The 27,226-nt window shown below is 38.1% G+C and overlaps 1 protein-coding gene across 2 annotated transcripts; it reads right to left on the bottom strand.

Annotated features, from left to right (window-relative positions):
• Nucleotides 1-1,835: 1,835 nt before the first annotated feature.
• Nucleotides 1,836-27,192, bottom strand: IRAK4 (interleukin 1 receptor associated kinase 4). Of its 2 annotated transcripts, none has more exons than XM_066258156.1 (13): nt 27,098-27,192; nt 19,348-19,490; nt 18,488-18,657; nt 15,565-15,710; nt 14,596-14,772; nt 13,447-13,607; nt 12,296-12,360; nt 9,176-9,290; nt 8,742-8,851; nt 6,773-6,956; nt 5,705-5,767; nt 2,977-3,135; nt 1,836-2,748 (listed from the first exon to the last, which is right to left on the bottom strand). In XM_066258156.1, exons 3-13 carry the CDS (start codon nt 18,646-18,648, stop codon nt 2,713-2,715), a joined length of 1,377 nt encoding a protein of 458 aa, XP_066114253.1. In that variant the 5' UTR covers nt 18,649-18,657; nt 19,348-19,490; nt 27,098-27,192; the 3' UTR covers nt 1,836-2,712. The 2 variants fall into 2 exon arrangements, with proteins under 2 accessions (XP_066114253.1, XP_066114252.1); XM_066258155.1 differs by having other exon boundaries at nt 19,378-19,490.
• Nucleotides 27,193-27,226: the final 34 nt, after the last annotated feature.

Genomic DNA, 27,226 nt, shown 5'->3' with positions numbered 1-27,226 from the left:
CGTCGACCTTGAATGCTGAGATTGCTGGTTCGAAACCCTGGGCTTGCCCGGTCAAGGCACATATGGGAATTGATGCTTCCTGCACCTCTCTGCTTCTCTTTCTCTTCTCTAAAAAGAATTTTGTCTTAAAAATTAAAAATAATAACTTCCTGAACCATTGAAGACAATAAAATATTTTAAAATTAATTTATGAATTATTGTTTTAGGTGATAGTATTTAATAAGATGACTTCCTAATTTAATCGAAGGAGTAAAATAATTTTGGAGATTTATGGCCATTTCCTCCAAATTGACTGTTTCTGAGACTAGAATTTGAATGATTAAAAAACTTCCAATTTTAGAGTGGAACAGTATAAATTTTAAAGGAGTATGGACAGGGGCTGCTCAAAGGGTATAAACTTTCAGTTATAAAATGAGTAAGTTCTGGGTACCTAATATCCACCATGATAATTATAGTTAATCACAACGCATTGTATACTTAAAATCTGCTAAGCAAGTAGGACTTGTGATCCCACCATACCAAAAGAAAATAAAAGGTAAGTATATGAGGTGATGGATATTAATTAGCTTGATTATGGTAACCATTTCACAATGTATACATATATCAAGGCATCATGTTGAATACCTTAAGTATTGATATATACAATTTTTACTTGTCAAGTGTACCACAATAAAGCTGAAAAAAAACGATTATTTTGAAAGTGAATAATAGTACTATGAAAGGCTGAGATCTATGGCCATTTTATATGGCTACAGAACCAAAAAGTGGACAGAGCAATAAATGCTTTATAATGTCTTAAATCTCTCTTAATTATATATTAGAAAAGTAAAGCAAAATATTAACTGTTCCTATTACCTGCTTGCTCCTCATAGAGCATATAAAGATGAGAGAAAATAGAATCTAAAATTATGAGTTGGCTAATTAGCAAACCAATGGGGTCAGAAACATGGGAATAAAAACAAGTTGTTCAGCCCTGGCCGGTTGGCTCAATGGTAGAGTGTCGGTTTGGTATGTGGAAGTCCTGGGTTCGACTTCCACACAGGAAGAAGGCACACAGGAGAAGCGACTATCTGCTTCTCCTCCCCTCCCCCCCTCTTCCCTTCCTGCAGCCATGGCTCAATGGTTCAAGCAATTTGGCTCTGGCACTGAGGTGGCTCCATGGCCTCGCCTCAGGCACTAAAATAGCTTGGTTGCTGAGCACGGAGCAGTGGCCCTAGATGGGCAGAGCATCCCCTGGTAGGGGGCTTGCTTGGTGGATCCTGGTTGGGGTGCATGTGGAAGTCTGTCTCTCTGCCTATTTATTTTATTAATAATAAAATAAAATAAAATAAAGCAATAAAAATCAACGTAGCACTACTATCCAGAGGTCTCTCTCACTCTTTGTTGTAAAACAAACAAAAAACAACAAAAGAGTAGGGACTGAGGAAAATGAAGAAATCCAGTGAAAATCAGTACACTTCAGCCCACTGGGGCACACATTGCTTCATTCCCATCACGCCCCTGAGTGTGGGCAGAAGCTGTGAACATGATGGGGTATCACCATGGGAATATCTGTTTCCATTTTCTATTGCTGCATAGTAACTTACCACAAACTCGGAAGCTTTTAACAACTCATTTATGTCACGGTTCGGTATGTCAGAAGTCCAGGAACAGTTCAGTTAGATTTGCTACTGCGGGTCTCACAAGGCTGAATTTGGTGTCAGTAGGGGCTACAGTACCATCTGAAGCCTGGAACACTCCTCTAAGCTAATTCAGGCGGGTGGAAAATTCAATGTCTTGTGGTTATATATCCAAGGTCTCAGTCTGCCTTGCTGGCTGACAGCCAGAGGTAGCTCTCATCTCCTGGCGGCCACCCTGAGGTCCTAGCCAATGTGGTCTTCTTATAACATGGTAGCTTCTTTCTTTAAGGCCCATAGGAGAATCTCTCAGACTTCTTTCTTGTAAGAACTCACCTTCTTTGATCAGCCTCACCCAGCACAGTCTCCCTGTTGATACTCAAAGTCAGCTGCATAGGAATCTTAACTGCATCTGCAAAATTCCATCACCTTTGCCATATAACAGACCCCAATTATGGCCAGATCATGGGAGTATCATCTGGGCATATTTGGCTTGTCATGAATAACTGCTTAAAATAGCACACTGTGAACATGACCTTATAAACAAGTGACTATAATAACATTTTATAATCATCTATATAAACTTTAAATTTGATATCACTTTTTAAGTTACCAAGTACTTATAAACATTTTGCATCCTTTGATTTTCATAACTACCTGTCAGAGAAGCACAGTGGCATTACTCCAATGTTACAGATGTAGAAAGCAAGGCTCAAAGCAGTTCAGAGACTGCCCTCAGCTTTACAGGAAATTAGTAACGGAACTGGACTTCAGCCAGGGGCTTTTCATTCTATAGTCCCATCCTCTTTTTGCTAATCATGTAGTTTTCAAATTGTGTTTGGTGAAGTTCCACGAAGAAGTCTTAGGAATTACTGTAAGAACTGAGGCTGACACTGAAAAGGCAGGGCCAAGCGCTGATGTGGCAGCTCTGCTTCTGTTTGTTCTGTATGCTGGGGTTCTGCACAAGCTCTAACAGCCACTGTGCTGCACCATGCTGCCTTGTTAAAGGGAAAGAAAAATATTCACCAAAAATATTTACTCTATAAAATGTTTTTGATAGTTGTATATAAAAATCCAAGAGTATTTTACTAATGTTTTAAGAAGCTGTCATTTCTTGCAGCAGCTGTTGGACCTTTAAGAAAGAAAGAAAGAAGTAAGAAGAAAGAAGAAAAGAAAGAAAGAAAGAGAGGAAGAAAGAAAGAAAAAAAGAAAGAAAGAGGGAGGGAGGGAGGAAAAAGAAAGAAAGAAAGAAAGAGAAAGAAAAAAAAAACAAATGGCATTAAATAGTTGGTTTGGAACATAAAAAAAATTAAAAGCCTCCACCTCCTTCACTTTTTAAATAAGTGTAAAAAATTAATACCTTCTTAATGTCCGGTCTCTTATTTTTCTTTTCATGCAGACATTGACTGGCAACAGAGTACATAGTTTCAATGGAAGTGAAATCAACGTCATTCATCTTCTTATCAATATAATCTTCAATTGTCTTTTCTTCATCTTCAATTTCTTCTTTAATATCTAGCTTTAAAATAAGTGTTAACACGATAAGATTTCCAAATACACCAAAACATAAATTTTAATTATTTAATCTACTTCATAACTTATACTTATTTTACTCTCTACTTTTAAAACCTTGTTAAAAATTGAAGACATACAGAAGAAATCTTGTTTGTGTCTTTTTACATACATATATGCATACTTCCTAGGTACTTTCAGACAGTTGCCATCTAATTTTTGTATTTATGTTATTTCTGAGCTAGTTGCTGTCATGCTCCATTAGCAGCATGTACTAGGCTGCCAGCACAAGGCAGTCAGCTTCTCGATGTGCTCCTGATAACATAATTCCAACTTCTCAAAACAGACCCCCCCCTGTACACTCAGATTCTCTATGGGCACTCAAATTTTCAATCAAAGACACAGAGAAAGGAGAAGGGCCATGATGAGAAAGTAATGAAGAGCGAGAGAGGCATAGGACTAGGATGATATAGTGGGTTGAGCAGTGGCCCCCAAAAGGTGTGTCCAGGTCATTTTAACTTTTGTCATTTTAAACCCCAGTTGTGGTCATTTTCTTTATGGCAAGCTGAGGAGACTAATACAAATGGCAAAGACTGGGTGAGGTTGATTGTAAATCAAACTCTCCAGAAATTCTTCCGAAAGATGAATTTTGAAATTATTTGTGTAGTGGCAGAATACAGTGATACAAAGGTTCTTTAACAGATCACTCTTTTAGTTGTACTCATATTTAAAATCTTATCACTTTATAGTCAGTCATACAGCATTCAAACCTTAAGAATAAGTCAAAGAGTATAATCCTCCCTGAAGTTTCATGATTTTCACTATTATTATATAATGATGCACAAAACTTGTGACTGAGATGGGTTCTATGTTTTTCTGTATTACATCCTTATTCAAACCAAAGTTGAGGTTTTTACAATATTCTCAAGGAGAAAAACATCTCAGGTGAAAGGATGGTAAATTTTAGGTCTTTAGGCAAGGAGGCCTTGCTTCAAAAACTATAAGATGTAAGGCAGTAAAACATTGTTTTGTTTTTGTTTTTTCTATTTTTCTGAAGTTGGAAACGGGGAGGCAGTCAGACTCCTGCATGCACCCAACCGGGATCCACCCAGCATGCCCACCAGGGCGTGATGCTCTGCCCATCTGGAGCGTTGCTCTGTTGCAACCAGAGCCATTTTAGCACCTGAGGCAGAGGCCATGGAGCCATCCTCAGCGCCCAGGCCAACTTTGCTCCAATGGAGCCTTGGCTGCGGGAGGGGAAGAGAGAGACAGAGAGGAAGGAGAGGGGGAGGGGTGGAGAAGCAGATGGGCGCTTCTCCTGTGTGACCTGGCCGGGAATCGAACCCGGGACTTCTGCACACCAGGCTGATGTTCTACCACTGAGCCAACCAGCCAGGGCCAAAACATCGTTTTTTAACTGTCCTCCTGTATTATTAATATATACACTTTTTCTGTAAGATTCAGTCCACACTGAAAGCTTTATCTATACCTGTATCCTAATGCTCAAAACTGAATCTTTGACCCAGGCTTCTTTCCTGGCCACCAACCACCAATGAAACAGAGAATTTAAGTTTTTCAATGAAGACAAAATTTTACTGTGTGCCATGGTAAAAAATTCCTTTTAAAAATAACAACTTTGCACAATAATATTATGTTCCATGAATATAGTTTAATATGAAATATTATATAGCATGTAATACTGCATTGCTACACATCCAAGAAACAGAGAAAGCTTTATAATGCAGTTTTATAAGGGATATCTGTAGCAATATCATAATATATAGATATTATACTTATAGCTTTTTCTTAAAAGAGTATGATATTTACCTCCTGAGCATATATTATACCTTTTGACTTTCTAATCCTTATGCTAGGAAAAGAACTAGATATACATATATTGTCTGAATTTGTCAAACAGGTTTGTCCCTATTAGAATACATAAAATTAGAATAAAGTCAGCATAGTTATCTAATTTTAAGAAAACCTTATATACAATAGCAGCTATTTCTATAACTCTTCAATTTTATAAAAAGACCCTCTAAGTCCTTAAAATTTACTATATAGGGAAAAAAGGGGAATGGCATAATTTTCTTGTAGCTTTAGCATTCAGTGGGTCTATTTGTGTAATTGTCAATGAATGTCTAATATAATACATAGGTGACGTTTTCTATGATAACTTTATAAATAAAATACTCCATAATAGAAATGGAGAGAGAATTTTGCTAGGAATTCTATTCTGATACAAATTTGAAGGGAAGCCATATTGTTTTTCCTCTGTGAGCTGAAAAGGCTCTGAAAGCAACAAATAAAAGTATACGGGAGATGATCGCAAAATTATGTCATTCTGTTCTGATTTATTCACAAAGAAACTAGAATACAAAATATATAAATGACTTTTCCAAGCTTCACAGGTACTTCATGGTAGAGCTGAGGTGAGTAGTATTTGATGCTCTTTCCATATGCCACAATGTAACTGCCAATAGAAAATTACATTTCTAGATGCCAAGTATATCCATATAAATTCAGATTACAAATGCAAAGAGAAAAGGATTGGAAAAAATGAATCTCTCAATTACCAATAACTGAGGTTCCCGGTATTCATCCACAGCTGGAAGTCCAGTAATTATTTCTAGTAAAACCTGTTTAGACAAAAAACAACATTCATGTAACACTCAAGGTACCATATAGAAATTAGAAGGAATATGAATTTTGATTATGAAATCTGATTCATCATTTCCATTCACGCATTACGTCTTTTAGGCATCAAAGCAGAAAGAACAGGAGCTGTGGTCATTTCTCACCACCCCTCCTTCACTGACACCTGGGACTCCACCCATCCCCACAAGCAGTTTATTTCTCTGTTGGCGACTTACTCAATAGTCAGTTCTACTCAACATGTGTTATGGACAGTCCTTTTCCTGTTTTGCAGGGAATTCTTCACAAGAATAATTTTCTCTGGCTCTTAGGAGAATCTTATTTTCTAAACTTTAGGCACATCCTACAACCCTGTGCTTAAGTTCACAGTCCTAGGCAGTTAGATTTCCATATATAAACACATGAAAAAATAAGATGAAGAAGCACCAATTTCTCCAACACACTGCTCACTCCACCTTAAAAGTTATCAGGAACACACTGGTAGGTCAAAGAATGCCAAAGTGTATTCCATCTTAAAAATATTTCATTTAAAAAATATGACAGTACAATGCATACTGTGGGACATGATTTATTTTATGCACTGTTTTAAGTTTCATACTAATTCATGAGGATAGCATGGCCAAAAAAACATTTCCTGCAATCATTTCAGATATCAATATAAATGTTTGCTTTGGCAGCACATATACAGAAATCAATATAAAAGTTTTACAAAGTTGGAGAAGTTAATATAACTTTCTCATTTAACTAGAGGTTAAAGTGAACAATTTATAGTGAACTAAACAAGATAGGTGTATTCAGAATATTCTACTTCAATTTCATGATTATCAGAATGATTATTGTTACCAATTATATATATAGTTACCAATATGATTATTGTTACCAATATATATACCAATTTTATATATATATATATATATATATATATATATATATATATATCACCCAATTACCATTACCAATTACATATATATGATATGTATGCAACTTACCACACCAAAGCTGTAGATGTCAGATTTGGGTGTTATTTCTCCTCGCAAAGCTTCAGGTGCCATATAAGCTGTTGTTCCCACAATTCTGCTAGTCATGACTGTCTGGGAAAACTTCTCAGAAGCCCGTGCAAGCCCAAAGTCAGATATTTTAGCTGTAAAGTCTTCATCTAGTAGAATATTTGCACTGAAAAAGTGTAAAGTTTAGAGGGAAAAAAAATGTTTTTCTCTTCAGGCAAGTCAAATGGCTCCTTAAATAGGTATATGAGTATATGTATGTGTATATATACAGAGTATACCATGTTATAATATACATTATAAGTCTAAAATTTGTGCCTGGCCTTTGGTGGCGCAGTGGGTAAAGCATCTACCTGGAACACTGAGGTTGCCAGTTCGAAACCCTGGGCTTGCCTGGTCAAGGCACATACGAGAAGCAACTATGAATTGGTGCTTCCCACCCCCCCTTCCACTTTCTCTCTCTCTCTAAAATAAATAAATAAAAACTTCTTTTAAAAATCCTAAAAAAAAAAATCCTAAAAATTGTGTAAGTAAATCTATATTTCAGTTTAAATCTCAAAAGAAATGACTGTCTTTTTAAAAAAATTATTTTATTAAGTGAAAGGTGGGGAGGTAGAGACAGACTCCCACATGCACACTAACGGGGATCCACCTGGCAAGCTCCTACCAAGCAAAGCTCTACCTATCTGGGCTGTTGCTCCACTGCTTGGCAACTGCTTGGTGCCTGAGGTGAGGCCATGGAACCAGCCTTAGCATCCAGGGTCAATTTTACTCGAACCATTAGAGCCATGGCTGTAGGAGAGGAAGAGAGAGAGAGAGAGAGAGAGGGAGAGAGAGGGGTGGAGAAGTTGGTCGCTTCTCCTGTGTGTCCTTACCAGCTATTGAACCCCGGACTTTCATACGCCGGGCCAATGCTCTACTGCTGAACCAACTGGCCAGGGCCTCCTTTTTGTTTCTTGAGGAAAAATTGTAAGAGAATAAAAACGAAATAATCCTATTCACATTAGTGAGAGACATTTTCATTATTTCACAAATAGTTTATTACAGGGTCATTTCCCTTAAATTCCTCAAAGCACCACTCTTAATTCCTTTCCTGTGCTGGCCAGATAGCTTAGTTGGTTAAGCATTGTCCTGAAGCCCAGAGGTTGCTGGTTCAGTCCCTGGTCAAGGCGCACACAGGAGCCAGATAGATGTTCCTATCTTTCCCTCTTTTCCTTCCTCTCTTTAAAGTAAAAAAAATAAACATTAAAAAGAATTCCTTTCCTAACATTTCTAAATTCATTTAGAAAACAAATTTCCAATCCAATTTCAAGAAACTGGTATCCAGGCTTGATTTTTATTTTGAATTTATTTTTTTTAGTGAGAGAGACAGAGATAGAGAGAAAATCAGAGAGAGGAAGAGATAGGGACAGACAGATAAGAAGGGAAAGATGAGAGGCATCAATTCTTTGTTGTGGCACCTTAGTTGTTCACTGATTGCTTTCTCGTATGTGCCTTGACTGGGGGGGCTTAAGCCAGCGACCATGGGGTCATGTTTATGATCCCACGCTTAAGCCAGTGACCCCACCCTCAAGCTGGCGAGCCTGCACTCAAGCTGGATGAGCCAGCACTCAAATTGGTGACCTTGAGGTTTCGAACCTGGGTCCTCTGCGTCCTAGGCTGATGCTCTATCCACTGTGTCACTGACTGGTCAGGTCCAGGCTTGATTTTTAGGGCTATAAACTGGTACTGTAGTAGTGAATAGGTAAGAACTGGTATACATAGGGTGAAGGCTGATCAGGAGGGTTTTTATAAAGTCATTGATTGATAGTAAGGGTCTAAATAAAGACAGAGCACTGGCGAGAAGAAGGACATCTATAATCTTGGAGTGCTCTAGATCAAGAATGCATGTGCATACTGAATAGGAAGACAGCAAATCATTCTTTAAAGATGGTTTTCCAAAAGTAGCATTTACCTTTTAATATCTCTATGAATTTGATGGTTTTCATGTAAAAAACTGATGCCATTAGCTGCACCCTGAGCAATCCTGCATCTCATGTGCCAAGAAAGTGGCGGAGTATCATCCTTGTGAAGAAACAAACCAATTTTTTATAAAGAAGAAAAATATCTATAGAAATATTTAACAGAAAATTTTTTCTAAGTAACTTTTAAATGGGGGTTAGCATTTCTCATTTGACAATAAAAATATGTAAGCACATCTTCAAAGACTAAACTAATATTTTACATTTTAAATTATAGAATAGCAATCTCATTTTTTACATGTCAACTGTTAACTTTCATAGAGCAGAAAAAATATTGACATTAATGTGGTTTAAATAATCCTGTCACAAAGTGAATATTAACATGCAACAAAGAAAAAGCCAAAAATCTGATGAACAAACATCTTACCAAGCAAGACAGTCTGTCTAGCAATGAGCCATTAGCCATGTAAACATATACTAAGCAGAGGTCATCTCCATCACTTGAGAAACCAAGTAGTTCTACTAAATTTTCATGTTGGCACCTGTGACAAATAATTTTCCACTCAAAATTATTATGATACATACATGTATTCAGCAGTAGGTTGGAAGTTCAGTTTAGAGCTTTAACAGAAAAAAGATCAAGAAAACAATTAGCTATGTATCATTATAATGATATGTTTATCATAACGATATATGTTTATTATAATGGTTTATAGTTTTCTGCAAACAGTTCCCCTTTTAATCAATATTGATCAACTTAGAAGTAAACATCTTTCTTTTTCATAGTAAAAGCTCAATAATTCAGACTACTGGAACTTATAATAGTTTGGTTAAGGATTAAGCTGATGTTTACTATTGTTTAGCCCAATTTTCAATTATAGCACAAACAAGATTACAATAAATCTGTTAAAATGTGTATGCCAGCCATCTCAAGAATGCGTAACATACCCAAGTTCTGATTTGCAGAGATTTTATCTTTAACCACATCTAAAATGTACATTTCTGATATTTAATCAAATCTGATTTGAATTTGTTTAATATAATTGAGAGTAATGAAACCAAAAAGAGCTCAAGTATAACAAAACTGCAGACATCTGTGATACAGTAGAAAGAAAACTGGACTTTGTTCAAAGTCCTAAGTTTGAAGTCCTGTTCTGCCACCGCCTGGTGTATGACCTTTGGCAAATTAACAACTCACTGAGCCTCAGCAAATCTACCTGCTAACTGTGGGTAATAACACCTGTTATATAACATGGATGCTGTGAGAATTAAATGAGCAAATATGAGAGTCTAGAAATGTACCTAGAATATGATAAATATTTATCCAAGTGCTTACTCATTTTGTTCATTCAAAATCATCTATAATTCTGGCACTTTGTTATTTCAAATCAGATTTTGATTTGAAATAGGTCTATCCTCAAAAATATTTTATAAAGTGCCAATTAAAAGGACAAGTGCTCCATGTTCCAGCAAATTGGCACATTTTAGAGATGAACAACATTTGCTGATTTTATACTTATATAAGGCACTATAATAGATGATTTACCTTCATAATAACATAATGAAGAACTATTATTAGCTCATTTTATAGATGAGAAAACTAATGGATAGAGTGTTAAGAAATGTGGCCAAGGTCATTCTGCTAGTAAGGTCCAGAGATGGGTACTTATTAAAAAACAGTGAAAGCCCTGTCTGGATAGCTCAGTTGGTTAGAGCATTGTCCCAAAGCACCAGAGGTTGCTGGTTCAATCTCTGGTCAGGGCACATACAGGAACAGCTAAATGTTCCTGTCTGTCTCTCTCCCTCCCTCTTCCTCTTTTGCTAAAATCAATAATAAAATTTTTTTTTAAAAATTAAAAAAAAACACCCTGATAATATTCAATGGTGGTAAGGTAGCAGTGAAGTCTGAACTTGTAATACTTTGCTGGTAGGAGTATTAGCCATCATAACTTATCCATAAGGCCATTTGGACATATACTTGGAAAGTCTTTAGAAAGTTCATGCATTCTGAACCAGTAATTCTTCTAGGACTCCATCCTGATGAAATAAGCAGAGTGGCTTTAAAGATTTATATACCAAGAAATTTAAAGAAGTTTTCATTTATAATATTAAAAATTAGAAATAAATCTAGTAGGGTAATGGTTAAATAGAACATAATCCTCACATATGCTAGCATTTTATACAGTAATTTAAATTTTTTTTTCTTTTTTTACAGAGACAGAGAGTCAGAGAGAGGGATAGAAGGGACAGACAGGTATGGAGAGATGAGAAGCATCAATCATTAGATTTTTGTTGCACATTGCGACACCTTAATTGTTCATTGATTGCTTTCTCATATGTGCCTTGACCGCGGGCCTTCAGCAGACCAAGTAACTCCTTGCTTGAGCCAGCGACCTTGGGTCCAAGCTGGTGAGCTTTTGCTCAAACCAGATGATCCCGCGCTCAAGCTGGCGACCTCGCAGTCTTGAACCTGGGTCCTCGGCATCCCAGTCCAACGCTCTATCCACTGTGCCACCGCCTGGTCAGGCAATTTAAAATGTTTTAAAATTAGACATGAAGAAAAGTTTATCAACTATAAGCAGTTTTATCTGTGAGTGATATAATTAAGAGATGATTTTTATTACCTTAAAAAATAAATTTCTGTATTTCCCAGATTACCTACTTTGAACAAGTTACTTTTAAGATCGGAGAGTAGGGGTAGGGGTGGAGAGAACAAAATGTGAAAGTTTTAATTTTTATCAGTATGCAGTATTTTTACTATGAATAAGTTAATTTCATTTGTTATTTCTTTCTTGAGGTTAAGCAACCAAAATTCTTGACTAATAGCAATGGGTCTAATGAGAATTCATATTAAAAACTCAAGCTCTGGAATCAGACAGATCTGGATTTGAAACCCAGCTCTACTATTTATTGGCTATGTGACCTTGGGCAAGTTATTTAACCTTTCTAAATCTCACTGTAAAAAATAAAATATTGGGAGGTTACAACAATTATTGTGAGGATTAAATGAGACAATGCACATAAAATACATTGCACAGTGTCTGGTATGTTATATACACTCAAGTATCAATTATTATAATAAATTTCCTAATTTGTTTTTGTTACTTTTCCTGATGATGCCCAACAATTTTCAAACATACTGGGGTCAATGCCTTCTAAGCATTCTTGCATATAACATTTCCTTGGTTTATGGGAGTTCATTTCTACCCAGGGGCCTACTATTCTATACCTTTTTCTTTTGTATCTCTGCGATTTATCTCTCATAAATTCTGGGAGCAGAAAACATGATAATGGAAGACAGTTGAAATTCCATGTCACTTTTCTATCATTTAAAAAAATGACTGCTGTTTAATCTACAGGCACATGGATATATTTACTACTAGAATTGTAATCTAAGTTCTTTCAACTCCTCTATTCTAAACCTTTTACTTCATTTACATGCATTAAAAAAATATCACTAGTTGATGTCACACTCTGGGTGACAAACCAGGTCCTTCACGCCTTGTCCTGCTCTTCTCCATTACACCATGCTGCCAAAGTAACTTACTTTGCCATTACTTTTATTTCTTGATCAAATTGCTGTTTTAGTTCTTCAGTACTAATGTCAACCATCTGAAAAAATAAAATAATATGCAATATAACACAACATAATAACCCTAAGGCCCCAATGCTAGAACATGGCTCAAGAGATCAACTGGCTGATACTGCTTCCCTTAAAATTGTAAGGCATTATTTCCCCCATTTTATAGAACAGCTAAGAACAAGGTCCCATGGTTGGTTAGTAGAAGGAAAAAATCCTTTCAACCATATAAACCTGAGTTATTGTGGAACAAAAAAAATAATATGAGACCTCACTGCATAAACATTTTGAAAAAAATTTCTGTATAGCAGAAAACATATGCTATTTGAAGACAAAACAAAAAGTAAAACCTGCAAAAGTATTTTTAGCATATATAATAGGGTTACTATCTTTATCATATAACTATGTATATTAGTATTTTTAGAACATACAACAAATTTAGACTATACCAAGTAAATAAGTAAAAGGTGAATACCCTAATAGAAATGGGAAAAAAGGATATAGACAAGACAATTTTCAATTTTTTTCTCAATGCATATTTTGTTTTATTTTTAAATGAGAAAAGACAAGTTGTTTTTATAAAATTTTCTTAGTATCTTATCATTTTAATCTTGCTTATGTGTGAAGCACTATGTAAAGCAGGGGTTCTCAACTTTATTTTGTGAATCTCCCATAATTGTATGTGTAATTTTATGTATGTGTACATAGCTACGTTTTTGTAGGGATAGGGCCCACAGATTTCTTTTTCTATTTTAAGATTTTTTTAAAGACTTTATTATTCATTTTAGAGAGAGGAATGAGAGAGAGAGAAGGGAGGGCGGGAGTAGCAGGAAGCATCAACTCCCTTATGTGCCTTGACCAGGCAAGCCCAGGGTTTCGAACCAGTGTCCTCAGCATTCCAGGTCGATGCTTTATCCACTGTGCCACTACAGGTCAGGGGCCCATAGCTTTCAATAGATTTTTAAATGTTAATAAATATCAGCTCAGAATAATGTTAATTTAAAGAAAATATGCACTGAAATAATACAGTTCCTAAAGATTAATTTAAAAATTATTATATAGCATACCAGGAAGTAACTCTTGCTTTAAATCTTGTTATTCCTGAAACTATAACTTACTGCCGCAAGCCTCTTCACCGCCACAGTTCTGTTGCTCACGTGGCCTTTATAAACAACTCCAAATCCGCCCTCTCCCATTTTGTTACCACCGAGAGAAACGGGTCGTTCATCAAAGTTATTTGTGACATTCTTCAATTCATAAAACGAAAAACTGTGAAAACCTACAATGTCAATAAGTAAGGAAAAACTGTTTCAATAAAAAGAAATGTTTTAATAAATCCAGTATTTTCTCAATTTAAATATTAATAAGCCAGTCAGAGAAAGACAAGTACCATATGATTTAACTTTTATGTGGAATCTAATGAAAAAAAAAAATAAACTAACAAACAAAATAGAAACTGACTCACAGACACAGAGAACAGACTGAGAGCTGACAGAGGGGAGGGGGGTTCGAGACTGGGCAAAAAGGTGAACCAAAGAAAAAGGTCATAGACACAGACAACAGGGTGGTGATTAGGGGAGGAAAAGAGGGGTGAGCGGAGGTGCGAGAGGGTAGAGGGGGAATAAATGGTGATGGAAGGAGACTGACCTGGTAACATGACACAGCGAACAGACGGTGTGTTATGGAACGGTACACCCGAAACCTATGTAATTTTATTAACCAATGTCGCCCCAATAAATTCAATTTAAAAATAAAATCAATATTTATTACTGTGAATAAGACAAAATTGGAGAGAGAAAAACCCTTTTTAAATAAAAATTGTGCCTGACCTGTGGTGGCACAGTGGGTAAAGCACCGACCTGGATGCTGGATCACCAGTTCAAAACCCCAGACTTATGGCAGTCAAGGCACAGACAAGGAGCAACAACTATGAGTTGATGCTTCTGCCCCCCCACCTTTCTCTCTCTCTCCCCTCTCTTCAAAATCAATAAACAAAATATATTTTAAAATTATTAAAATATAAATAAAATAAAAATTGTAGTCACTCATTGTCTTTATATACAATCCTTTCAATTTGTGTGAATATTTACTTATTTCCTCTACTCACAACACAATGACTTAAACAATAAAGATGGCGCTTAATAAATCAGGAGGGAAAAAAACACCACAGAGCTATTGCCAAAGTGCACTAACAAAAGGAGAAATTTGTTTTTAGCAGTAACGCTCTTAATGACAAACGCTAGAGAAATGCACTGCACATTACTCACGTGTATCACTAACTTCCAAGCTTTCTGGACTTGAGGAGTCAGGTGGCACGTAATTTTGTTCAGGATTCTGCATAGGTATCACAAACATTCCATCTTTGTCATAAAGAGGCATCTCTTTATGCTCAACTGTTACAGCTTCTTTACAAAGTTGTGTATTAACAGTTTGGGAAACCGCATCTGCCAAATGAAGTCAGATACAAGTTGACCTTCCACAGAAAAAAGTGTTGTGAATAAGTTAAACTAGGAACTTGGTTCATTTAACATCATTCCAGTTTCTATGTTAGGCTCCATATTCTTACACAAGAAGCTACCTATTAAGAATTTTGTTTTGTTAAAAATGGGTACGGCTGTGTTTTTAAAAAGTTGTCTATGAGCCACCTGCATTAGAAGCACAGAAGTACTTGTTTAAAAACACAAATCTTGAACCCAATTCCAGAATTCCGATAATGATTTCTGTAATAGAGCACAGCAAGCTATTTATAAAAACCCCAGATGATTCTATGTACACTAAAGGGTGAGAAGCATTGGTGTAAAAGATATCAAAGGGAAAAAGTACAGTTATGGGACGGCAAAAAAGCACTAAACAGAATACAGGATAGGGAAATCAGGACCACAGAGTCTCACTGTGGTGGAAGTTGAGGGTGAAAAAAAGCAAGTGCTCAAAAAAAATCCCCCTCAATAAAAACAAATTCGCATCTTTCTAAACTCTTCTTGGCACAAAACTACCTTAAGTTAATGGTGAGACTCAATCATGAAGCCTCTACCTCTTTAATCAGCAAGCAAGCAGGTCTGCAATGCCCTAAGTCTGGGGAGCTTGTTAAGAGTTGGGGAGACTTGAAAGAATGAAAAGGAGTCTCAAATGTCAGGTTCATCTGTTATGAGAAAAAAGTAAGAGTAAGAAGAAATGTTCCTATTTCTGTACTTGCTTTTCCACCCTCATTGTTGATACCCTAGTCACCCACAGTTTACCTGGAAGCAAAAGACTCGCAGGGGCAAAAAACTCATTTTGGACCAAAAGATCCACGAGATCACCAACTGTGCAATTTGTGGTGCCCCAGTCAAAGAGTAATTCACTAGTGGGACTTTTTCCAGTTTGGAGTAAGGCTTCAAATCTCCTTAAAAGCAAGTAACAAAGAAACAAAATTAGTATGTGAATGTAGGTAACATGAAAATGAGAATTATTTTCCCTGTGCCTTTCTCCCATAGCACCTCCTATAATTTTAAAGAAAAAGGACAATAAGAAAATCAGCAAGAATTATAGAGACTAGGAAAGAGAGGCAGGAGGAAAAAAGGTGCTGACAGGTGATGATAGTACAAATCAACACATATTGAGTACTGTACTTAATGAATATTTGCTCAGTGGACTATGGGATGTATACATATGAACCATTTAATTCTGAAAGATACTACGAATATACTAATTTACTAATAAGAAAGCCGGGCACGGAGAGGGAAGTAACCATGCCATACTCACACAGCCAATGAGCTGTCTAAACTGAGAGTCAAGTTCAGATTTCAATTGACATAAGATCATGCTCTCAACCTACTAAGATATATGACTCCCCTACATAATGATGAACCCTGCTTGCCATATGTTTTTAACAAACCAGCCTGCTTAAAGAAAAAGAATATACATAAACTTGGAGAAGTATTCTTTTGATCTTAACAATATTTCAATTAAATTAAAAGAAAAACACATCAGGTTTTCATTCTCACTTCTTTAAAAATATGTTTTGAAAAGTAGCATTTAAAAACATAAGAATATTTTCTTTCTCTTCCAAGTTCTAAATTTTTAAAAATTTCAAAAATACAGAAAAGTTGAAAAAATAACACCACAAACAACCATTTACCTTTTATGTAGATTCACCAATTGACCAACTGAAAACAGTTTGCCATGTTTGTGGTCTTGTACTCTCTCCCTCTCCATCTCTATCTGTATAGGGATGTGTGCGTCTGGGTACATGTGTGTGCGTGTGTGTTTATCACAATTGGAAGCACATAAGGGCAGTTTGTTCTATTATTGGTAACAAAAAGTTTGATTAGTTGGTTAAGAAGGTGTGCTTCAAATTTTTTCTTTTTATAAAGTAAGTTTTCTATTTCCCCTTTGTAATTTATAGGCAAACTGCAGATAATACTTTCAAACCTCGTGCAATCTTGTACACCAATAACTTAGCACTTTACGGTTTTAAGCACTCACTTATGATCCTTGTGTGAATCAATTACTCATTGGTGGCTGTAACTGGTAATTTCTTTTCTTTTTTTTTGCATTTTTCCGAAGCTGGAAACGGGGAGGCAGTCAGACAGACTCCCACATGCGCCCGACCGGGATCCACCCGGCATGCCCACCAGGGGGCGATGCTCTGCCCATCTGGGGCATTGCTCTGCTGCGACCAGAGCCACTCTAGCATCTGAGGCAGAGGCCACGAAGCCATCCCCAGCGCCCGGGCCATCTTTGCTCCAATGGAGCCTTGGCTGCAGGAGGGGAAGAGAGAGACAGAGAGGAAGGAGAGGGGGAGGGGTGGAGAAGCAGATGGGCGCTTCTCCTGTGTGCCCTGGCCGGGAATCAATCGAACCCGGGACTTCCGCACGCCAGGCCAACACTCTACCACTGAGCCAACTGGCCAGGGCCAGTAACTTCTTAATTCTACCATTCTTTCAATAATTATTTACTACCATAGTTCTGCAAAGAGCTTTGCCTCCTCACCATCACTTCAACTATCCTCCAAAAGTTTTTAACAGTAACATCAAGAAATTATTTTTAAAAATAGGCTTTCTGGCCGTGGCTAGTTGGCTCAGCAGTAGAGCGTTGGCCTGGCATGTGGAAGTCCTAGGTTCATTTCCTGGCCAGGGCACACAGGAGAGGCACCCATCTGCTTCTCCACCCTTCCCCCTACCCTTTCTCTTTGTCTCTCTCTTCCATTGGAGCAAACTTGGCCCGGGTGCTGAGGACAGCTCCATGGCCTCCGCCTCAGACACTAGTATGGCTCCAATTGCAGAGGAGCAACGCCACAAGGGGCTGATCATCGCCCCCTGGTGGGCATGCCAGGTGGATCCAGGTGGGGTGCGGGCAGGAGTCTGTCTGTCTGCCTCCCTGCCCACTTCTCACTTCAAAAAATATCAATAAAAAAAAAATAGGCTTTCAAGCTTTAAACTTAAGCTTTTTCTAAGTAATTTCAGATGTACATCCTTGATACGAGGAAACATTTCCTAGAAGAGAACTATGGTTTTAGGTTCTTTATCAAGTTAATGCTGAAAATAACAGATACATTTCTTTTCTTCTTGCTTCTAAAGACACATTTTGACATAGGTTTGAACTGAAATAACTGACCAAAATACAACCTATTCTCATACTTTATGCTAAACCAAGCAGAGATGAATGAAGAGAAAGAATAGAAATTATCTGTAGATAATGTTGAAAAATCCTGGCTAAGAATTGTGTTCATAGATGCATATACATTTACAAGCTACTATGAAATGTCAATTTGACTTCCCAAAATACACTGTTAAAGTGAATTACAGATTGACACACAGAGAAGTTTAGGCTCTAGAATTTTGCTAGTAATTCTTATAATATCCTTATTTTACTTCAAACTAGAAATGACAAGTGTAGAGCAGAGTGAACTGTACTCCTCAGCATGCCAAACAGAGAACTAGAATAAAAGTGGGGATCTTGATTCTAACTCAAGAACTTATTTGCAAGATCACAGTATTAGCCCAGCTGAATGACACAAACATTGCAAAAAACAGGGTTGGGGTGAGGGGTTTAATTACCACTATCTCCCCTGCAGAGAGGTTTATTTTCTGAACTGCAATATTAGACAGCATTTATACCTATTAATCATTCTCGATTGTGATGTAAGAATTTAAAAAGAAAAATGATCTTATATGTTACCTTATGTGAAACTGATTGTATCTATCATCACCAGATGGTTTTTTAATAGCTACCGCTAACTTCTTCCATCCTTCTTGAGGATCAATAAAATCTGACAGCTTCCTAATTAGTCCAACATTGAGGCAGCGTACATATGTTGATGGTGTGATGGGTTTGTTCATCTTTTATTCCTGTAACATAAAAATTTCTCATTAAAATTTTACAGTAGTTTTAGTGATGACATCTGTAAGCTTATATATCACTCTGCTATAACATATGAAATGTTGGCAACTGATTAGACCATAACAAAGGAGCAGTCCAAAGTCAACTACAGTTGACCCTTACACAACATGTTTGAACTGTGCAGGTCCACTTATATGCAGACTTTTTCAATAAATACTATAAATGTATTTTCTGTTCCTAATGATTTTTTTAATAACATATTCTTTTCTCTAGCTTACTTTGTTGTAAGAATACAGTCTATAATACAAAAATGTAACATACAAAATATGTGTTAATTGACTTTATATTATCAGTAAGGCTTCTAGTCAACAGTAGGTTATTAGTAGTTATATTTGAGGGAAGTCAAAAATTATACATAAATTTTCAACCGCATGAGTGTTAGTGACCCTACCCCCTGAATTGTTTATGGGTCAACTGTAGTTGATATACTAAGAAGAAATTAAAATTGTGGTTTATTTGTCTATCATCTCGGCTTGCTTTCTTATTTCACGTATAATATGAATTAAAAAATTATAAGATTTTCTGACACATTTTCTGAGTGAAATTCACACAAAGGAGTAAAAAGTTTACTTTTTCAGAAAAATTCATGTGAATATATTTAGGAATGAAATCTGTTAATAAAAGAGATTTAGCCTGACCTGTGGTAGTACACTGGATAGAGTGCTGACCTGGAATGCTGTGGTCGCCAGTTCAAAACCTCAGACTTGCCAGGTCACCGCACATATGAGGAGCAACCAGTATGGGTTGATGTTTCCCGTTCCTCGCCCCTCTTCTTTAAAATCTATAAATAAAATTTAAAAAAGAGATTTATTTTTCAATTTAAAATATTTTTATAAGTCAGTATTTATTTCTATTAAATATTTATACAACACTCTTTGGTAAAAGTAAGAATTATTATGTCCTGAAATAATTTGTATAGCATTAAAAGACATAGTCTGTCCACCAACTTTTCACATCACGTTCTCTTCCTTGACTCTGCCACCATTTTTGAGTCCATTGGACCTGTCTGATCCCAATTCATTCCTTACTAAGCTAAATCTGTGGTTTACCACCATAACTACTCTTTAGACAAAACCTTTACTTCTGTTCCCTCTTTATTCTGCTACTCCACGCTGGAGAGCTGCAGCTAGGGATAAAACTCACAATTTTTTTTTTGCATACCAGCGCTGCTAAATGCAGCTGTGGAGAACTAGATAATAACTGAGCTGATTGGTGTAAATGCAAATTTATGGGGACCCCTTTTCTACAGGGCCTTCAACAATGCCATTAATCCTTTTACTTGTCTTTATTCATTGCTCTTATCAACTATTTCACACCTTTACCTCTCTACGTGGTTTTATTTGATCTGTTATTCTCAGCAAATGGTTATCTCTCCTTTCAAGTAATCAAGACAAATAAAGCCTGACCTGTGGTGGCTCAGTGGATAAAGCGTCAACCTGGAAACGCTGAGGTTGCCGGTTCAAAACCCTGGGCTTGCCTGGTCAAGGCACATATGGGAGTTGATGCTTCCCGCTCCTCCCCCCTCCTCTCTCTATCTCTCTCTTTCTCTCTCTCTCCCCTATAATGAATAAATAAAATCTTTAAAAAAAAAAAAAAGACAAATAAATTCAGATATTCTTCTGCCAATTATTTTCGTGCTCCACTATATATTTTTATTTTTAAGATGTAATACAAATAATTTTTGGAGTAAAGAATATATTCATGTGGTGCAAAACCCATAAGCTATAAAAGAGTAAGAAACAAAGTCTCCCTATGTATCCTAGGTCTCTATGTTAGCATTTTCTTCTCTTTGGCCTGCTTTGACCACCACATCTAAGTAGGCCTAGCTTCCTTCAACCTAATTATCTTTCATCACTATTTATTTGTAATCATTTAATTATTTGTTTAGTTGTTTGCTAACTGTCTCCCACACTAGTCTGTAAGTTCCACGAGTTCAGAAACTATGACAATTTTATTCAGTAGCTTGTAACTAGTGACTACCACATTGTAGATCAGGGGTCCCCAAACTACGGCCCATGGGCCGCATGCGGCCCCCTGAGGCCATTTATCTGGCCCCCGCCGCGCTTCCGGAAGGGGCACCTCTTTCATTGGTGGTCAGGAGAGGAGCATAGTTCCCAATGAAATACTGGTCAGTTTGTTGATTTAAATTTACTTGTTCTTTATTTTAAATATTGTATTTGTTCCCGTTTTGGTTTTTTACTTTAAAATAAGATATGTGCAGTGTGCATAGGGATTTGTTCATAGTTTTTTTATAGTCCGGCCCTCCAACAGTCTGAGGGACAGTGAACTGGCCCCCAGTGTAAAAAGTTTGGGGACCTCTGTTGTAGATATTGGTGTTGTTAACTGTTAGGAATCAATTTCCTGCCCAGTAACATGCTAAATGATTTATATATTTCACTTAATCTTCACAGTGACTAAGGCAGTTTTATTATTTCTATTTCACAAAGGTACTAAGTTCAAGCTAGGACTGGAACCCATATCTGACAAATTCATGTAATATGTACCCACTTATATAATGCAATACTCATTCATTTCATTCTCCTTTTTAGAAAGACCAGTCATTTCCTTTCGTTTAGTCCTACATTCACAAAATATGTATGTCTGCTTTTGTACTAAGCCAACAATGTTCAACTTTTTTTTTTTTTTTGTATTTTTCTGAAGTGAGAAGTGGGGAGGAAGATAGACAGGCTCCCGCAGGTGCCTGACCATGATCCACCACACATGCCTACCAGATGTGATGCTCTACCCACCTGGGGCATTGCACAGGTGCAACTGAAGCCGTTCTAGCACCTGAGGTGGAGGCCATGGAACCATCCTCAGTGCCCAGGCCAAGTTTGCTCCAATGGAGCCTTGGCTATGGGAGGGGAAGAGAGAGACAGAGAGGAAGGAGAGGGGGAGGGGTGGAGAAGCAGATGGGCGCTTCTCCTGTGTGCCCTGGCCGGGAATCGAACCTGGGACTTCCACATGCCAGTTCAACGCTCTACCACTGAGACAACCGACCAGGGCCCTTTTTCATCTCATGACACATAAAAACTAGTTACTAAATTCTGTGGCACACCAAAAAATACATTTTTCCGATCTGACCAAAAAAATAGGTATAATTTTGATTCAGTCACACCAGATGGCTATTGTTGTTTAGGTTGTTGTCATTTTTTAAAATTTGATAATCTAAGGGAAAAGAGGTCAGTACCTGTGACTGAATAGTCCGGTATTGCATGTTTTAACCAAGTATTAGGAGCGACAGAGAAGAGAAGAATCTTTGTTTTCAAGTTTTTCAGTCTAGCAAGGAATAAAACAATTTCCAGGGATACAGGTTATAAGAGGTGTGTGTAGAGTGTTATGGGGCCCAGAGAAGGAGCATCAAGCTGACTAAGCCTGTCTGAAGGAAATGTCTCGAGACAGGTTTGGGTGGTGCGGAAGGTTAGAAGGATGAATGAGGTGGCGGTAACAGCACAGAAGAGCATGGATGAAGCTCAGGGGAGTTTACGAAGGCTGAATCAGAGGATGCATGTCATCTAGCATCAGGAGATGACGTTAGAGAGGCAGGCAGAGCCAAATCATCAAGTGCCTTATATGCTATGACAAGGAGTTCAAACTTTATTCTAAAAGTTACAAGGGAGCCATTTCAGGATTTAAAAAAAGGTATTATGCAATCTTACTTGGTTAAGTGGATTCCTCTAGATAAAAAATTGAAGGGAGACCAGTTTGAAAACTTTGCAATAATCTAGACCAGTGGTAGTCTACCTGGTCCCTACCGCCCACGAGTGGGCGTTCCAGCTTTCATGGTGGGTGTTAGCAGAGCAACCAAAGTATAAATAAAAAGATAGATTTAACTATAGTAAGTTGTTTTATAAAGATTTATTCTACCAAACTGAGCAAAAATCTGACATAAAGTACTTGGTAAGTAATTATTATTGTATGCTTTAACTTGCTGTAACTCTGCTTTATAAATTTTATAAAGTAAAGTTACTTCCCTACTTTATAAATCATCATTACTGTGGAACCGGTGGGTGGTTAGAAAATTTACTACTAACAGAGATACAAAAGTGGGCGGTAGATATAAAAAGGTTGACTACCCCAATCTAGGAGAAAAGAAAACCTGAAAAAAGTGTATGATCAAGGAACGGAAAAGAAATGATTGAAAGATTTAGGAGACCAAGTCAAAATAATTTAATGAAAGATCAGATATTAGAGATAAAGCAGAGTGAGGGAAACAAAGAAGCTGATTCCTGGCTTTTCTGGCTGGAGCAACTGGATAGATGATAGAGGAAATAAGTTCTGGTCATGTTAAATTAGAAATATCCATCTTTGTCACCATCTGGGAAAACAGCACTAAATACACTAGCTAGATGTATGGTCTAGAGCAGTGGTCCCCAACCTTTTTTGGGCCATGGACCAGAATAATGAGAAAATATTTTCACGGACCGGCCTTTAGGGTGGGACGGAGAAATGCACAAAATAAAATTATGCGACCGGTGTAAAAACTGTGGTATTTTTAAATATAATTGTCGAACTTACGAGACAAGCATCAAGAGTGAGTCTTAGACAGATGTAACAGAGGGAATCTGGTCATTTTTAAAAAATAAAACATCATTCAGACTTAAATATAAATAAAACGGAAATAATGTAAGTTATTTATTCTTTTTCTGCGGACCGGTACCAAATGGTCCACAGACCGGTACCGGTCCGTGGCCTGGGGGTTGGAGACCACTGGTCTAGACCTTAGAAGAGAGGTTTAGGTAAAGAATGCTTACTATATGAACATTCTCATATATTGATACATGAATAGCTGGTTGAAGCAACAGGTAGATATAAAGTCCATTTGAATATACAGAATGTGAAAAAACGAGAAAGAAGAAACTTCAAGAAATATTGATAAGTCATGAAGGTAAAAGAAAAACTAGGACAGTAGCACATTTCCACAGTGGGGGATAGGTTAGTATGAAAGATCCAAATATGGTCTTTTACTGATGGGTGAGTTAGATTTGGAAACCAGAGGCCACTGGTGACTTTAAGAATAGCTGTAGTGAGGCCCTGGCCGGTTGGCTCAGTGGTAGAGCATCGGCCTGGCGTGCAGGAGTCCCAGGTTCGATTCCCAGCCAGGGCACACAGGAGAAGCGCCCATCTGCTTCTCCACCCCTCCCCCTCTCCTTCCTGTCTGTCTCTCTCTTCCCCTCCCGTAGCCAAGGCTCCATTGGAGCAAAGTTGGCCCGGGCGCTGGGGATGGCCTGTGGCCTCTGCCTCAGGCGCTAGAGTGGCTCTGGTCGCAACAGAGCGACGCCCCAGATGGGCAGAGCATCACCCCCTGGTGGGCGTGCCAGGTGGATCCCGGTCGGGTGCATGCAGGAGTCTGTCTGACTGCCTCCCAGTTTCTGGCTTCGGAAAAATACAAAAAAAGAAAAAAAAAAAAAGAATAGCTGTAGTGGAGCAGTGAGTAAATGGTAGAAATGCGTTCTCCAAAAAATCTCGCTATAAAGGAATAAAAATAAAAAGAGAGAGAGAGAGCAGCAGTTCTTAATCTTGGTCTCAGTATCCTTTACACTCTTAAATATTATTGTGGACTCCAAGAGCTTTTGTTTATGTTGCTTATAGCTACCAATATTTACAATGTTAGAAATTGATAGTGAGAAATTTAAAAAATATTTTATGTATTACATGTTAACATATTTAATTATTTATTCATTTTAGAGAGGAAGAGGAGAGACAGAGAGAGAGAAAGAGAGAGGAGAGACAGAGAGAGAAGGGGGGAGGAGCTGGAAGCATCAACTCCCATATGTGCCTTGACCAGGCAAACCCAGAGTTTCGAACTGGCAACCGTAGCATTTCCAGGTCGACGCTTTATCCACTGCGCCACCACAGGTCAGGCCTACATGTTAACATATTTTTAAAAACATTTATTGATTTATTTTTTTTTTAGAGAGATTAGAGAGAAAAATGAGGAGCAGGAAGCATCAACTTGTAGTAGTTGCTTCCCCTGTGTGCCTTGATTCAACAAGCCCAGGGTTTCAAACCAGTGACCCTCAGCGTTCCAGGTCAATGCTTTATCTACTGCGCCACCACAGGTCACGCCATGTTTACATATTTTAATAAAAAATAAAAATATTCTCCCTCAAAATAGAAGAGTAGCATTATTTTACAGTTTTGCAAATCTTTTTAGTGTTTAACTTAATAGAAGATAGTTAGATTTTCATATCTATTAAATGCTTCTGCATTTAATCTGCTGCCATATATTGTTTTGTTTGAAATACATGAAGAAAATCCAGCTTCACAGAGACAAGTAATTGAGAAAGGAAGTATTTTAATAACCTTTTTGCAAATTAGTAATATTTTTCTTTGACACCATACTAAAACTTGACAAGAGATAATTTCTTAAAATTTAGTTGCAATGTGGAATCTGAAGCCATACAATGAACTCTGTCACATTAAAATTCATTGCACTCTGAATGAATCTTTTAATCTGAATGTGATTTTGATCTTATGAACCTCCTGAAAGAGACTTGGGGACTCCACCACACCCTGAGAACTGCTGGTTTAAGATTTAAGACTTAAGCTGGGCTGAATAAACAAAAGGGATAGTGAATAGAGTATGAGTTAAGAGGTCAGCCTTGAATAGAAGAAAACCTCTTCTGAATCTAGAAAGATACAGATATATTTGAAGACAGAGGAAGAATTCCCACACGATGATATTTTCTCTGTGAAGGAGGTAAATTCATCTAGGGCTAAGTAAAAGAATTGCCCAAGCACCTTTAGGGCACCTGGTATATGCCTCCTATCCCTTCAAGCTCAACAAAAAGGCACCACTGATTTTTCTTAATAGTCATCTCTTTTGCTCCAAACTGTTACCTGGGTTATTCTTCTATTCTAGGAAACTCGGATAAGTCAGTGGCTTTGGGAGCACTGAATGAAAAGGGAAGTGTTTTCCCACTGTGTGTATTTCTTCTCCGACCCATGCAAGCTAGGATTAAAGCTAATGGTCCACCAGTTCTTGGCTCCGTTGTTTCATTACCGTCTGTCTGAATCAAATGTGAACTTGCACGGGCCAGGTGGCTGTGATGGTGGCTGCCGCTACTGGCTTTACAGGAGCCAAGAACTGGTTGACCATTACATTTAATCCTAGCTCGCACCTGGCGGGCGAGAAATACACACAGTGGGAAAACATTTCCCTTTCCATTCAGGGCTCCCAAAACCCTGACTCATCTGAGTATTCCTAGAATCAAAGGCTTCACCAACCTTATTCACCTCTGTTTCCCATCTCCTTCTCTCTGCACAAACTGCCTTCTTCAGCACTCTGCCATCTTGGCTGCCTCTCCTCTGCAATGCTAATTTCAGGAACCCACAGAGAGAGAGTGCCCCCCAGTCTGCCTCATTTTATAGTGTAGAAATTAAAGTCTTTAAGTCAACATACAAATAAGGAAGTCTCTGATACAAAGCCACTTATATGAGGCATAAATGGGATTCCTCATAAGAGTGCACCATCCACATTATGAAACAGTCAAGGGTGTAGGCAAAGCTTAGTTTTGAGAAGATCTTAGTATTAGAAGGATATTGAAAAGATCTTAGTATTAAAAGGGTGGGAAAGGCTTAGTCTTAAAACTAAGCCTTATGCTATAATGACTTTGCCAGCTTACAGCCTGTCTCCCACAACCCGTGCAAACTATAAGCGAGCAAACATATATATTTACAAACTTATTTAACAACACAATCCCATCAATAACAGATGATAAAAAAAATAGTGATTATTTTACAGCATAAATTTTTCTTGTATCACATACTTAAAAAAGAAATGTGCAGAGCTGTATTTAAGCTCAATATTCAGAATAGTGGTGAGTGTCCACTTGGAGAGAGGAAATAGGAGGTCTGAGAATACAGCTAAGCTTTTCAGATTGTGCCAGCCTTATTTGATCAAGCATAGCTTCCAGGCGGTCAGGTGCACTTTTCCTATCTGATAGTGCACTACTCTGATCCCTGTGAGCCCCCGTCCCCTTTGTCACTTCCGGGAAGCTTGGGAGCCGGAGAAACAAGCTCATTAGGATCTTGTGCAGGCGCACTGCTTCCCACTTCACGAGCATCTCTGCCGGGTGCGGGCTTCACTTCCTTGTTCTCAAGAGAGCAGATTTCGTAAACGGGTTCTCGGAACACACCGCCTGAGAGAGGCCGGTCTGGGAAGGAGCAGCAACCCGGCCACCCGGTGAATGAGTGATGCCTGACTACGCCCACGTTCCTCCTCGGGTGAGGAGGGTCCCAAGGGTTCATTCTGGAGCACGCTCTGCCCACGGAACCTTCCGAACTGGTCCCTCAACAACCCCTGAACAGAGGAACCGCGGCCGGAGCGCGGACCTCCGACAACCTGCGGGGAAGGAGAAACAAGTAGTAGTCGGAATCCCTTACCTGCCCAAGTGCGGGGACCGGGGCGGGCCGGACCGTCCCCGCTGAGCTGTAGCTCAGGAAACAGTGCGCTGGAAAGGGACTGGGCTGGGCTGGGCGGGGCCGGGGCGGGGTCAGGGCGGGCCCAAGCCT

This window comes from Saccopteryx bilineata, chromosome 2 (assembly GCF_036850765.1).
Source record: "Saccopteryx bilineata isolate mSacBil1 chromosome 2, mSacBil1_pri_phased_curated, whole genome shotgun sequence".
Lineage (NCBI taxonomy): Eukaryota > Metazoa > Chordata > Mammalia > Chiroptera > Emballonuridae > Saccopteryx > Saccopteryx bilineata.
Note: the sequence above shows the minus strand (reverse complement) of the source record. Positions and strands in the feature narration are given on the sequence as shown.